We start from the raw sequence: 13693 nt of genomic DNA on the forward strand, positions 1-13693 counted from the left end.
CTTAAACGGAGAACGATTGCCGAATTGCGAGGCAGAGGGATCTTGGTTTTCTAGTGCATGAGTCACAAAAAGTTAGTATGCAGGTACAGTAAGTAATAAAGAAGGCTAATGAGGCTAATACAAGGCTTTGGTGAGGCCACACCTGGAATATTGTATGCAGTTTGGTCTCCTTATCTGAGGAAGGATGTTCTTGCTATAGAGGGAGTGCAGCGAAGGTTTACTAGACTGATTCCTGGGATGGTGGGACTGACACATGAGGAGAGATTGAGTCGGTTCGGATTATATTCGCTGAAGTTCAGAAGAGTGAGGGGGGACCTCATAGAAAGCTATAAAATTCTAACAGGACTTGACAGGGTAGATGCAGGAAGGATGTTCCCGATGGTGGGGGAGTTCAGAACCAGGGGTCATAGTCTAAGGATACGGGGTAAACCTTTCAGGACTGAGATGAGGAGAAATTACTGCACCCAGAGAGCGGTGAGCCTGTGGAATTCGCTACCACAGAAAGCAGTTGAGGCCAAAACATTGTATGTTTTCAAGAAGGAGTTAGATATAGCTCTTGGGGTGAAAGGGATCAAAGGATATGGGGGGAAAGCGGGAACAGGTTACTGAGTTGGATGATCAGCCATAATCATAACGAATGGTGGAGCAGGCTCGAAGGGCCAAATGGCCTACTCCTGCTCCTATTTTCTATGTTTCTATGAATGCTGTCCTTTATTACAAGAGGAATTGAAAATAAAAGGATGTTATACTTCAGTTATACAGGGCATCGATGAGACCACATTTCGAATACTGTGTGCAGTTTTGGTCTCCTTAATTAGGGAAGGATGTGAATGCGTGGAGGCGGTTCAGAGGAGGTTTACTAGATTGATACCTAGAATGAGCGGGTTGTCTTATGAGGAAAGGTTGGACAGACTGGGCTTGTTTTCACTGTAGTTTAGAAGAGTGAGGAAAGACTTGATTGAAGTATATAAGATCCTGAACAGTCTTGACAAGGTGGATGTGGAAAGGATGTTTCCTCTTGTGGGTGAATCCAGAACTAGGGGGCACTGTTTTAAAAATAGGGGTGGCCCTTTTAGGACAGAGATGAGGAGAAATGTTTTCTCTGAGGGTTGTGCAACTTTGGAACTCTCTGCCTCAGACAGTGGTGGAGGCGGGGTCATTGAATATTTTTAAGGCAAAGGTAGATAGATTCTTGTTAGGCAAGGGAATCAAGGGTTATCGGGGGTAGATGGGAGCGTGAAATTCGAGACACAAACAGATCAGCCACGATCTTATTGAATGGCAGAACAGACACAAGGGGCCGAATGGCCTACTTCTGTTCCTAATTCGTATGTTCGTAGAGGGGTTGGAGGGGGTCCGTGTGGAGCATTAACACTAGCATGGACCAGTTGGGCCAAATGGCCTGTTTCAATGCTCTAAATTCTATGTAATTCTATATAATATGTATGATGAAACACACAATGAAATATATTTGCAAGAGGCAGTTATCCCTTACCATGGGCATCTCGGTAATAGGCATGAGTCACACTGCGAAACCTCTCCTGTCCTGCAGTATCCCAGATCTGAAATCAGAAGTCAAAGCCCATGAGTTATTCCTGTTAAGTTTCCTGTCAAAAGATCAGTGCTTTCATTGAGCCTTCCATCAGTTTGATACAAATTCAATTTCCTGCACATCACCTTGTGTTATTTCTGAGAAGAACATATATGAGTGTGCAGTCATGTATGACATACACCAGTACAGCAATCACAGTCTAAGACTGCCTAGAGATGATAAACCTCTGCCGTGCTATTTGTATGAGATTTCTGTGGCATCATTTTAGTTATTCATTCACAGAATTTGGGGGTCACTGGCTGTAAATCCCTCCCCTGTGCATTCAGTAGACTAGATCTTTTTGGAACTGCTGCAGTCTTTGATGATGCTGCCTACCCAGGTTATTATCTCAGTAAGCATCCGAACAAAATAGGCAGCAGTTAGATGGTAGCTATACAATAGTGTACTGATAAAGTAGACCATCCTTAAAAACCCAAGTCTTTGACCAAGCTTTTGGTCACCTTTCTGATTATAACCTTCTTTGACTCTGTGTCTATTTTTGTTAGATTATGCATCGGTGAAGCACCTCAGGACATTTTTCAACATTAAAGTCACTATTTAAGTGCTTGTTGTTGCAGTAGCAATAAGTAATAATGGTTTGAGAACAATGCACAGTGCATGCCCAACTCTTTACAATGCACTCCTGATGGATAAAACTCCTCGCAGGTTGACATATGGCCCTTTACATAAGTATTAAGTAAATAAGAACATAAGAAAAAGGGGCAGGAGTAGGCCATTCAGCCCTTTGAGCCTGCTCCACCATTCAATAAGATGACGGCTGATCTTTTAGCTCAGCTCCACCTTCCCGCACTATCTCCATATCCCATGATTCTCTATTTTCCTTACATGTGATGCATAAGGAGATAGTTTTGCCTGTTTTTTTTGCCAACATTGCACCTTTAACATTGCCCTGACAGTGTTGTTAACATTAGTGCCTGACCAATTTTTAATAATTTGTTACAATCTTGAGTTGTCCAGCCTACGTAAGAGCGGTTTGCTGAATCTGCTGATTTATTGGCTGATCTCTATTCACCTCAGGGATAAGGATTAGAATTCTTCAGGATTAGCATTCAGAGTCGAACCATTTAAGTGTTCCAGTAGTCAAATATAAAGAGATTATCCTAATCTTATTAGCAGGCACCTTAGATAATGAGAACATGACAAATAGGGAATTTTTGTCTGTTTCGTTTGAGGTATATCTAGGGTCCAAGTACAGGACACCCACCTCACTAAGCTACAGAATGCAAGACAGTCTCTCTTTGAAGAAATGTTAGAAATGTATCTCATCCAAATAATGTGGCTGGGGTTTCTCATCACTAGTTAGTCTTACATTACGGATTTCCCTGTGATGGCTGGGGAAGGGGAACAGACTTAGAGATGATAGATAAAATTTGAAATAGAGGGCTCCATTCTCTCTGCGTACTGAGCTATTTTCTAGGGGGAACGTATGTGATATATGCTACAATTCCCAGCCATTACCATCCCACAACAAGTGCGTTAACATTTCTGTTTACTTGTTTGCAACACAAGTCCCAAGGCATAAAACTGCAGTACGAGCTGTTAGTTTCCAGCTCAAACACAAAAGCAAAAAACGTTGTAGGTGAGGTGGATCTCAATTTAAAGGCAATGCAACACTCCCTTAATACTTCATAGAGTCATAGAGTTATACAGCACAGAAACAGGCCCCTTGGCCCATCGTGTCCATGCTGGACATCAAGCATCTATCTATTCTAATCCCATTTTCCAGCACTAGGAACCAACCTTCATTGCAGAGGTGACAGTGCAACTATTGAACCATGGATGAGCTCTGTGCCATTAAAAAGTACACACAGATCTACAAACATTGCACAAAAATGTTCTTGCTAATTTGGAGAAATGCTGCTTTCTGATTTAAAAGGTCTGCAGAACAGGGTTGTCTACTGCTAATAGGAATCGGTTGCACCATAAACATTGGCCGGCAGAAGGAAACATTTTGTCCAGCATCCAGTCTGTATCAGCAGAATCCTTGGAACTCAAAAATCCCCTCATTTGAAACGCAAGAAGGAAAATTCAGCCTGCCTGTGTGCAAATCACTCAGCTTTTACTTGAGCGTTGGTTGGCAGTGTTTTTAGTTAAATTTATTTAATTTGGCTGTGCATTGATCATGTCTTGAGAATTGAGTCTATTTTAAAATCTGCTTGGAAAGTGTTGATTTATAGAGTGCTGGAAGCTAATGTACAGCATTATGTGATGTGTATGATCTGTCCATTGCAGGACCAAGTGCTTCTGTTTACTGTGCCCAGTCATCAACTGATTTATGGTTCCCGTACCTCTGCCCTCAACCCTTCCCCTCCCTCCCAGAACCGTGACAGGGTTCCCCTTGTCCTAGCTTTCCACCCCATCAGCCTCCATATCCAAAGGATCATCCTGCGCCATTTCCGCCACCTCCAGCGTGATGCCACTACCAAACGCATCTTCCCCTCCCTTCCCGTCAGCATTCCGAAGGGATCGTTCCCTCCGCGACACCCTGATCCACTCCTCCATTACCCCCACCACCTCGTCCCCATCCCATGGCACCTTCCCCTGCAATCGCAGGAGGTGTAATACCTGCCCATTTACCTCCTCTCACCTCACTATCCCAGGCCCCAAACACTCCTTTCAGGTGAAGCAGCGATTTACTTGTACTTCTTTCAATGTAGTATACTGTACTCGCTGTTCACAATGTGGTCTCCTCTACACTGGGGAGACCAAGCGCAGACTGGGTGACCGTTTTGCGGAACACCTCCGCTCGGTCCACAAGCAGGGCCCTGAGCTTCCGGTTGCTTGCCATTTCAACACTCCCCCCTGCTCTCATGCTCACATCTCTGTCCTGGGATTGCTGCAGTGTTCCAGTGAACATCAACGCAAGCTCGAGGAACAGCATCTCATCTACCAATTAGGCACACTACAGCCTGCCGGACTGAACATTGAGTTCAATAATTTCAGAGCATGACAGCCCCCCATTTTACTTTCATTTTTAGTTGCTTTTTCTTTTTTCTTTTTTACATTTTTACAACCTTTTTTTTGCATTTATTTCATTTCATCTTAGTTTGTTCAGTTTGCTTACCCACTGTTTTTTTTCATGTTTGCACTTGCTGCTGTTCAATATTCAGTCCGTTAACACCTATTCTGTACTAATGCTTTGTCTTTCAACACACCATTAACATATTGTTTGCCTTTGCTCCATGACCTTTTGGTCAGCTATGTGGCCTTGTCCTATCTACACCTTCTTCCTTTGTTATCTCTTGCCCCACCCCCACCTCACTTGCTTATAACCTGTGACATTTTTAATATTTGTCAGTTCTGAAGAAGGGTCACTGACCCGAAACGTTAACTCTGCTTCTCTTTCCACAGATGCTGCCAGACCTGCTGAGTATTTCCAGCATTTCTTGTTTTTATTTCAGATTTCCAGCATCCGCAGTATTTTGCTTTTATTTAACTGATTTATGGTACTGTGGGAGTTTATTGGTATTTGGGAATGTGGATGGATCTGTTACAATGATAGATAGAAAAGAGAAAGAAAAAAACTTGCATTTACATAGCGCCTTTCACAACCTCAGGTCATCGTAAAGTGCTTTATAACCAATGAAGTACTTTGGAAGTGTTGTCACTTCAAATGTGTGGAACGTAGGAAATGCAGCAGCCAACTTGCACACAGCAAACTCTCAAAAACAGCAATGTGATAATGACCAGATGATCTGTTTTTAGTGATGGCAATTGGCCTGGACACTGGGGAGAACCCCTCTGCATGTCATAGAGTTATACAGCACAGAAATAGGCCTTTCAGCCCATCGTGTCTGTGCCGGCCATCAAGCACCTATCTATTCTAATCCCATTTTCCAGCACTTGGCCCTTAGCCTTGTATGCTATAGCATTTCAAGTGCTCATCTAAATACTTATAAATGTTGTGAGGGTTCCTGCTTTTCCACCCCTTCAGGTAGTGTGTTGCAGATTCCAACCACCCTCTGGTGAAATTTTTTTTCCTCAAATCCCCTTAAACCTCTTGCCCCTTACCTGAAATCTATGCCCCTGGTTATTGACACCTTCACTAAGCGAAAAAGTTTCTTCCTATCTATCCTATCAATGCCCCTCATAATTTTGTATACCTCAATCAGGTCCCCCTTTAGCCTTCTCTGCTCTAAGGAAAACAACCCCAGCTTATCCAGTTTCTCTTCATAGCTGAAATGCTCCAGCCCAGGCAACATCCTGGTGAATCTCCTCTGCACCCTCTCCAGTGCAATCATATCCTTCCTATAGTGTGGCAACCAAAACTGTACACAGTACTCCAGCTGTGGCTTAACTAGCGTTTTATACAGTTCCATCATAACCTCCCTGCTCTTATGTTCTATGCCTCGGCTAATAAAGGTAAGTATCCCATATGCCTTCCTAACCACCTTATCTACCTGTGCTGCTGCGATCTATGGACAAGTACACCAAAGTCCCTCTGACCCTTTGTACTTGCTAGGGTCCTACCATCCATTGTATATTCCCTTGCCTTGTTAGTCCTCCCAAAATGCATCACCTCACACTTCTCAGGATTAAATTCCATTTGCCACTGCTCTGCCCGTCATACCCACCCATCTTTATTGTCCTGTAATCTAAGGCTTTCCTCCTCACTATTTACAACACCACCAATTTTCGTGTCATCTGCGAATTTACTAATCATACCTCCTACATTCACGTCTAAATCATTAATGTACCACTACAAACAGCAAGGGTCCCAGCACCGATCCCTGCAGTACACCACTGGCCACAGGCTTCCACTCGCAAAAACAACCCTTGACCATCACCCTCTGCCTCCTGCCACTAAGCCAATTTTGCATCCAATTTCTAAATTGCCCTGGATCCCATGGGCTCTTACTTTCTTAACCAATCCCCCATGTGGGACCTTATCAAAAGCCTTAATGAAGTCCATGTAGACTACACCAACTGCTTTACCCTCATCTACACACCTAGTCACCTCCTCGAAAAATTCAATCAAGTTTGTTAGATATGATCTCCCCCTGACAAAGCCATAGTGACTATCCTTGATTAATCCCTGCCTCGCCAAGTGGAGATTAATCCTGTCCGTCAGAATTTTTTCCAATAGTTTCCCTACCGCTGATGTTAGACTCACTGGCCTGTAATTACCTGGATTATCCCTGCTATCCTTCTTGACTAATGGTACCACATTTGCGGTCCTCCTGTCCTCTGGCACCTGTCCTGTGGCCAGAGAGGATTTGAAAATTTGTCTTCAAGTTAGCACCATGGGATATTTCACACTCATCTGAGGGGGGTAATGGGTCCTTGGTTTAACATCCCCATCCAAATAACAGCACAGTACTCTCTCAGTACTGCACGAGAGTGCTAAACCTGATTCTTGTGCTGAAGTCCTGGAGTAGAACTTGAACCCACAATCTTCTGAGTTAGCTGTACGAGTGCTACCCACTGAACTACAGCTGAGGCTAAAATCGTTGCTGGGATTTGCTGATGTTGCAGAGCTTACAAAATGGTCACAAACGCAACAGGAGCCCATCAATGTTAAGACTAACCCATTTTACAAATTGTTATTGGCAACTGTGATTAAGAAAAATAGGAACATCACCCAACTTGACTAACTTTGAACAGGATGTTAGTTTTGTTGAGCCTAATGAATGAATTAAATTGTTTTATTTAGATGGCTCCCACCAAAGTCTGTAAAGCTTCTGTTCCTTCACGATTTTGAATGCGACATTATATATTGGGTCAGATGATAGACATACCTGTAGCTTAACCTTCACATCATCCACGTTCAATACTTTATTCTGAAAGAAAGAAAAGGGGAAAGTAAATGGAATTGTATCTTGCAACCTTTTTGCATCTTAAAATCGCAACGCCATTGGCACAAGAGGTGCTAACCAACTGTTTGTCAAAAATTTTTGGTTCTTTATTTACAGATGGATGCCCGGTTAAGATTCATTCCCTCCACGGCCTCACCCCTCCCTATCTCTGTAACCTCCTACAACTCTCAGGTCTCCATGCTCCTCCAATTTTAATCCCTCTGCCATTGGCACCCTGCCTCCAGCTCCCCAGGCGCTAAGTTCTGGAATTCCCTCCCTAAACCTTTCTGCCACTCTCTCCACCTTAATGATGCTCTCTAAACCTTTGACCTTTGGTCATCTGTCCTAATATCTCTTTATGCGGCTCAGTGTCAAATTTCATTTGATAAAACTCCTATGAAGTGGATTGGGATGTTTTACTACATTAAAGGTGCTAGGTAAATACAAGTTGTTTTTTGTTTGTTGCTGGAATCTAAACTTTGCTTAAGATCAGATTTATACAAGATTAGATGAAGAAGGCCCTTCAGTCTATTCGAACTTACGCTTCCAGAATGCCAACCCTACCATTGGCCCTCTTACCATCGCAGGGGTACAGTGGTTTAGTGGTTAGGTTACTGGATTAGTAATGCAGTTGACCGGACTAATGACCTGGAGGTATGAGTTCACATGGCAGCTGGGGAATTTAAAGTCAGATAATTAAATAAAACTGGAATGAAAAGCTATTTTCGGTAATGCTGTCCATGGAACTACTGGCTTGTCATTAAAAGCCCACCTGGCTCACTAATGTCTCTTTAGTCGCTAATGTCTGGCTTCAGACCCACAGCAATGCGGCTGACCCTTAATTGGCCCCTGAAATGGCCTAGTAAGCCACTCAGTTGAATAAGAATGGGAAATAAATGCCGGCCTGAATGAATTAAATAAAAATCATGGAGCTCACTTTAACATCTCATCCACTTATTTCAAAAGTTGACAGGCATTTTGACATTGAGTCTTAAAAATCAGGCATCGAGAACATTAACCATGGCAAACAGGAACAATATGGACTGTATTATCTCATCTCGGGTCCCCCAGTAAACATTTGCCTCTTGGGTGGACTTGGGGGAAGGTCCCATCCTGTTGAGCTTGTCAATAAAGAAGGCTTCAAAAGGAGGGAGGCATGAGCATGGCTTGATTAGCAGCTCTTCTAGCCAATCACTCAACAAGGGAAGGGGGAAGAAACAAAGCCCAACTTCTGTCAGAGAGAAATCGTGGGAACAAAAAAGCCCTGCACAAAGTCAATTCAGTTTTAACTGACTTTCAAGGGCAACATTTAGCCAGGATAGAAGGGAAATGTAAAAGGGTAATTGGGAGTCACTTTATTTCAATCAAGTAAGATGAGCTATGGATGTAAGGATACACGGTGTGTTCATTATTTTTGTGTTATTACATGAAGACAAATTGAACTCTTTGTTAAGAGAGTACATTTGTGACATAAAGCACGGTAATGATTTAGATCTGATCTCATCTCACCAACTGTTTTATCTGTTCGCATTCAAAAAGATTGAAGGCACGCACTTCAGACCACAAGGACATCCTATTGTTTCATCCCTGGATTAAAGCCTGGCTACCCGACCCGAACCTGACTAGACCCGACTACCTATGTCGGGTTCGGGTCGGGTCGTGTCGAAATTCCGAGTCCAGCATTCGGGCTTGGGTCGGGTCGGGCTGGACACTGCTTCCGGGAAGTCACGGGATCAGGCTTACCCACGATTCCCCACAACTCCAGCTGCAGGAATAGCCTGCCGACGGAACAGATGAAGGAGTTTCGTATCGTGTCGGGTCGGGCGCGAAGTAAAATTAAAGGGCTCGGGGTCGGGTCGGCTGTGGTCGGGTCGTACCCGGGTCGGATTTTAATTTTATACCCAAGCCAGGCTTTACCCTGGATTACTCAATTACGTAGTTAGATATTGGGCAATGCAATCACACTACTGAACACAAGACATTCAGACCACTTTCTGAATGACCCATTGACCCTAACAGAACATCTCAGACTGACCCTAGACCTTGTAACAGTGGTGAAAAGGAAACTACAGATTCCAGGGGTCTTCCATTCGACAGACAGTGATAATTCTTCAGCATCCAGCAACAACCCAACTTTTCTTTTACAAAGTGAAACTTAAAAAAAAAATTGAATACACCAAAATATAAAAAAGAAATCAACAGAGATCAGGAAACAAAATGCAAACAAACTGCGACATTACATAATTCGTGAACAGAAGAAGCATCACATCACATATTTGCAGCATTGAAGCATCATTTTATCAGAGGCAGAAAGCAAAGAGTTTCAATGTGGCTGATTTCCACTTAGCCATCAGCTACCCGAGGGAGATCATTAGCCATGAGATCACAGTGTCATATCGTGCACTAATGGTTCAAATCATATGGCATTTTTCCCTCCTACTGTAATGTGCAAAAGCACTATTAACAGACAGAAAACAATTTAAGTCTTTACTCACCAGTAAAAAGGAGCTTCATAAAAATCTAATTGAATTGCCCTCCGTTACAAGCATTTATAGTTTCCCTGCATTCTTTATCAAGAAATAACAAGTCATTGGGAGTTTAGTGTCTTTTGGCACAGGTTTGCTAATACTGTCTGCAATAGTCAGTTTACAATAAATAGGAAACATTCAGTTTGAAGCTTGTTTCTCTCATGTGCATGAGTGTCTAGCTCTTGGAAATTCTGCATCGATCTCTAAGATATTTGTGCAGCTCCCTCTCTCTCTGGCAGATTTTTGACACATCACAAGGGTATTGTGAACATCTGATCAAGCTGTCAGTCACACACAGGTGGCATGAAGGGCCATCGACCTGGAAGGTTAACTCTCTCTCCACAGAGGCTGCTGAGTGTTTCAAAGCTCATTCTGGTTTTATTTAACTGAGGAACAGAAGTGAGTCATTCAGCCCCTCAAGTTTGTTTCGCCATTCAATCAAATTGTGGCTGATCTACATTTACCTATCTTTGCTCCATATACCTTGGTGCCTTTACCCAATAACAATCCATCCATCTCATTCTTGAAACTTTCAGCTGAACCCCAGCATCTGCAGTTTTTTAGGGGGAAGATTTCCATGGAACGTTTGCATGAAGAAGTCCTTCTTGATTTCTCTCCTGAATGGACTGTCGTTACCGTCTATTGCATTCATTAAAAATGGTGAGTGTCTTCTATTGAAGACCAGTTGTCAATTTGCAATACCTGGCAGCCTGTCAGGAAGTGGCAGCACTACAGATAGAGGTAACATTCTCCTTAGTGTCAGCCTCTTTATCCTGCAGGTTCCTGCTATCTGGAAAATGACTTCTTAAAAGAGAAATTGCACATGCACAAGGTGCAGTGCCCTCAATGGGCACAGGAACTGGCAGTTCCATGGCTTCTGAGAAACTCTGGGAGTTCAGAGACCCTATTTCTGGGCCCCAGGACCAACTAATAGCTCACAGTGACTTAGCTTTGATTTAAAATGGCTCTTATTAAAGTCACAGATGACATTCTATGTGACAAAGGTAAACTATCCCTCCTCGTCCTGTCTGCAGCCTTTGACACGGTTGACCACATCATCCTCCTCCAACGCCTCTCCACTGTTGAACTACTGGTTGGGACTGCTCTCACCTGGTTCCATTCTTATCTATCTAATCATAGCCACAGAATTACTTGCAATGGCTTCCTTCCCACCTCCTGCGCCATGACCTCTGGTGCTCCCCGCACCCCTGCCCCCAAGGATCTTCCTTGGCCCCCTCCTACTTCTCACCTACATACTGCCCCTTGGCATCATCATTCCAAAACAGAGTGTTAGTTTCCACATTTAGGCTGCTGACACACAGCTCTACCTCACCACCACTTCTCTCGACTGCTCCACTGTTGCTAAATTATCAGATTGATTGTCTCACATCCAATACTGGGAAGACAGCAGCCATTGTCATTGGTCCTTGCTATAAACTGTGGACTATTCTTTTGTTGCTTTTATTCCTCCACTGTTCATCAACAACAACGTGCATTTATATAGCACCTTTAACTTGGCAAAATGTCCCATGGTGCTTCATAGGAGCCTCATCAGATAAAATATGACACCAGACCACATAAGTAGGTCTTAGAACAGGTGACCAAAGCTTGATCAAAGAGGTAGGTTTTAATCAGCATCTTAAAAAAGGAGAGACGGCTGATTCAATGAAGGGTGCAGGAGGACATGCCAGGAGTAGCACCAGGCATACCTAAAAATGAGGTGTCAGCCTGGTGAAGCTACAACACAGGACTAATTGCCGCCAAACAGCAGAAGTAGCATGCGATAGACAGGGCTAAGCGATCCCACAACCAACAGATGAGATTTAAGCTCTGCAGTCCTGCCACATCCAGTCGGAAATGGTGGTGGACAATTAAACAACTGACAGGAGGAGGAGGAGGAAGTGGCTCCACAAATATCCCCATCCTCAAAGATGGGGGAACCCAGCACATCAGTGCGAAAGATAAGGCTGAAGTATTTGCATCCATCTTCAGCCAGAAGTGCCGAGTGGATGATCCACCTTGGCCTCCTCCTGAGGTCCCCAGCATTGCAGATGCCAAACTTCAGCCAATTCGATTCACTCCACGTGATATCAAGAAACGGCTGAAGGCACTGCATACTGCAAAGGCTATGGGCCCTGACAATATTCCGACAATAGTACTGAAGACGTGTGCTCCAGAACTTGCCGCGCCCCTAGCCAAGCTGTTCCTGTACAGCTACAACACTGGCATCTACCCAGCAATGTGGAAAATTGCCCAGGTATGTCCTGTACACAAAAAGCAGGACAAGTCCAACCCAGCCAATTCCTGCCCTATCAGTCTACTCCCAATCATCAGTAAAGTGTCGTTGACAATACTATTAAGCGGCACTTGCTCAGCAATAACCTGCTCACGGAAGCTCAGTTTGGCTTCCGCCAGGGCCACTCAGCTCCTGCCCTCATTACAGCCTTGGTCCAAACATGGATAAAAGAGCTGAACTCCAGAGGTTAGGTGAGAGTGATTGTCCTTGACATCAAGGCAGCATTTGCCCGGGTGTGGCATCAAGGAGCCCTAGCAAAACTGAAATCAATGGGAATCAGGGGGAAAATCTTTTGCTGGTTGGAGTCATACCTAGCACAAAGGAATATGGGTTGTGGTTGTTGGAGGTCAATCATCGTAGCCCCAGGACATCACTGTAGGAGTTCCTCAGGGTAATGTCCTAGGCCCAACCATCTTCAACTGCTTCATTAATGACCTTCCCTCCATCTCAAGGTCAGAGTGGCGATGTTTGCTGATGATTACACAATGTTCAGCACCATTCACAACTCCTCAGATACTGAAGTAGCCCATGTCCATATGCAGCAAGAGCTGGACAACATCCAGGCTTGAGCTAATAAGTGACAAGTAACATTCGCGTCACACAAGTGCCAGGCAATGACCATTTCACACAAGAGAGAATCTAACCATCTCCCCTTGACGTTCAATGGCATTACCATCACTGAATCCCTCACTATCAACATCCTGGGGGTCCCCATTGACCAGAAACTGAACTGGACCAGTCATATAAATGCTGTGGCTACAAGAGCAGGTCAGAGGCTGGGAATTCTGCAGCAAGTAACTTACCTCCTGGCTCCCCAATGCCTGTCCATCGTCTACAAGGCACAAGTCAGGAGTGTGATGGAATACTCTCCACTTGCCTGGATGGATGCAGCACCAACAACATTCAAGAAGCTCGACACCATCCAGGACAAAGTAGCCCGCTTGACTTGCACCCCATCCACCACCTTCATCATTCACTCCCTCCACCACCACCACACAGTGGCAGTAGTGTGAACCATCAACAAGATGCACTGCAGCTACTCACCATGGCTCCTTCGATAGCACCATCCAAACCCATGACCTCTACCACCTAGAAGGACTAGGGCATCAGATGCAAGGGAACACCATGAACTGCAAGTTCCCCTCCAAGCCACACACCATCCTGACTTGGAACTACATCGCCATTCTTTCACTGTCGCTGGGTCAAAATCCTGGAACTCCCTTCGTAACAGCACTGTCGGTGTACCTATGCCCCAAGGACTGCAGCAGTTCAAGAAGACAGCTCACCACCACCTTCTCAAGGGGAATTAGGGATGGGCAATAAATACTGGCCTAGCCAGCGACACCCACATCCCATGAAAGACTAAAAAAAGCAGAGAGGGAATTCCAGCTAGGGCCTAGATGGCTGAAGACACAGATGCCAATGGTGGTGCAAAGGAAGTGAGACAAAACAGATGAAAGCA

At 44.3% G+C, this 13693-nt stretch overlaps 1 protein-coding gene across 1 annotated transcript in view; it reads right to left on the bottom strand.

Moving 5' to 3' along the window:
• Positions 1–13693, bottom strand: part of LOC137383507 (ras-related protein Rab-26-like) — a 354385-nt gene that overhangs the window by 162532 nt on the left and 178160 nt on the right. The window contains exons 3-4 of the mRNA XM_068056531.1: positions 7351–7392; positions 1496–1562 (exon numbers count right to left, since the gene is read on the bottom strand). Coding sequence (XP_067912632.1) covers positions 1496–1562; positions 7351–7392 — 109 coding nt within the window. The remainder of the gene's footprint in view (positions 1–1495; positions 1563–7350; positions 7393–13693) is intronic.

This window comes from Heterodontus francisci, chromosome 24, assembly GCF_036365525.1.
Source record: "Heterodontus francisci isolate sHetFra1 chromosome 24, sHetFra1.hap1, whole genome shotgun sequence".
Lineage (NCBI taxonomy): Eukaryota > Metazoa > Chordata > Chondrichthyes > Heterodontiformes > Heterodontidae > Heterodontus > Heterodontus francisci.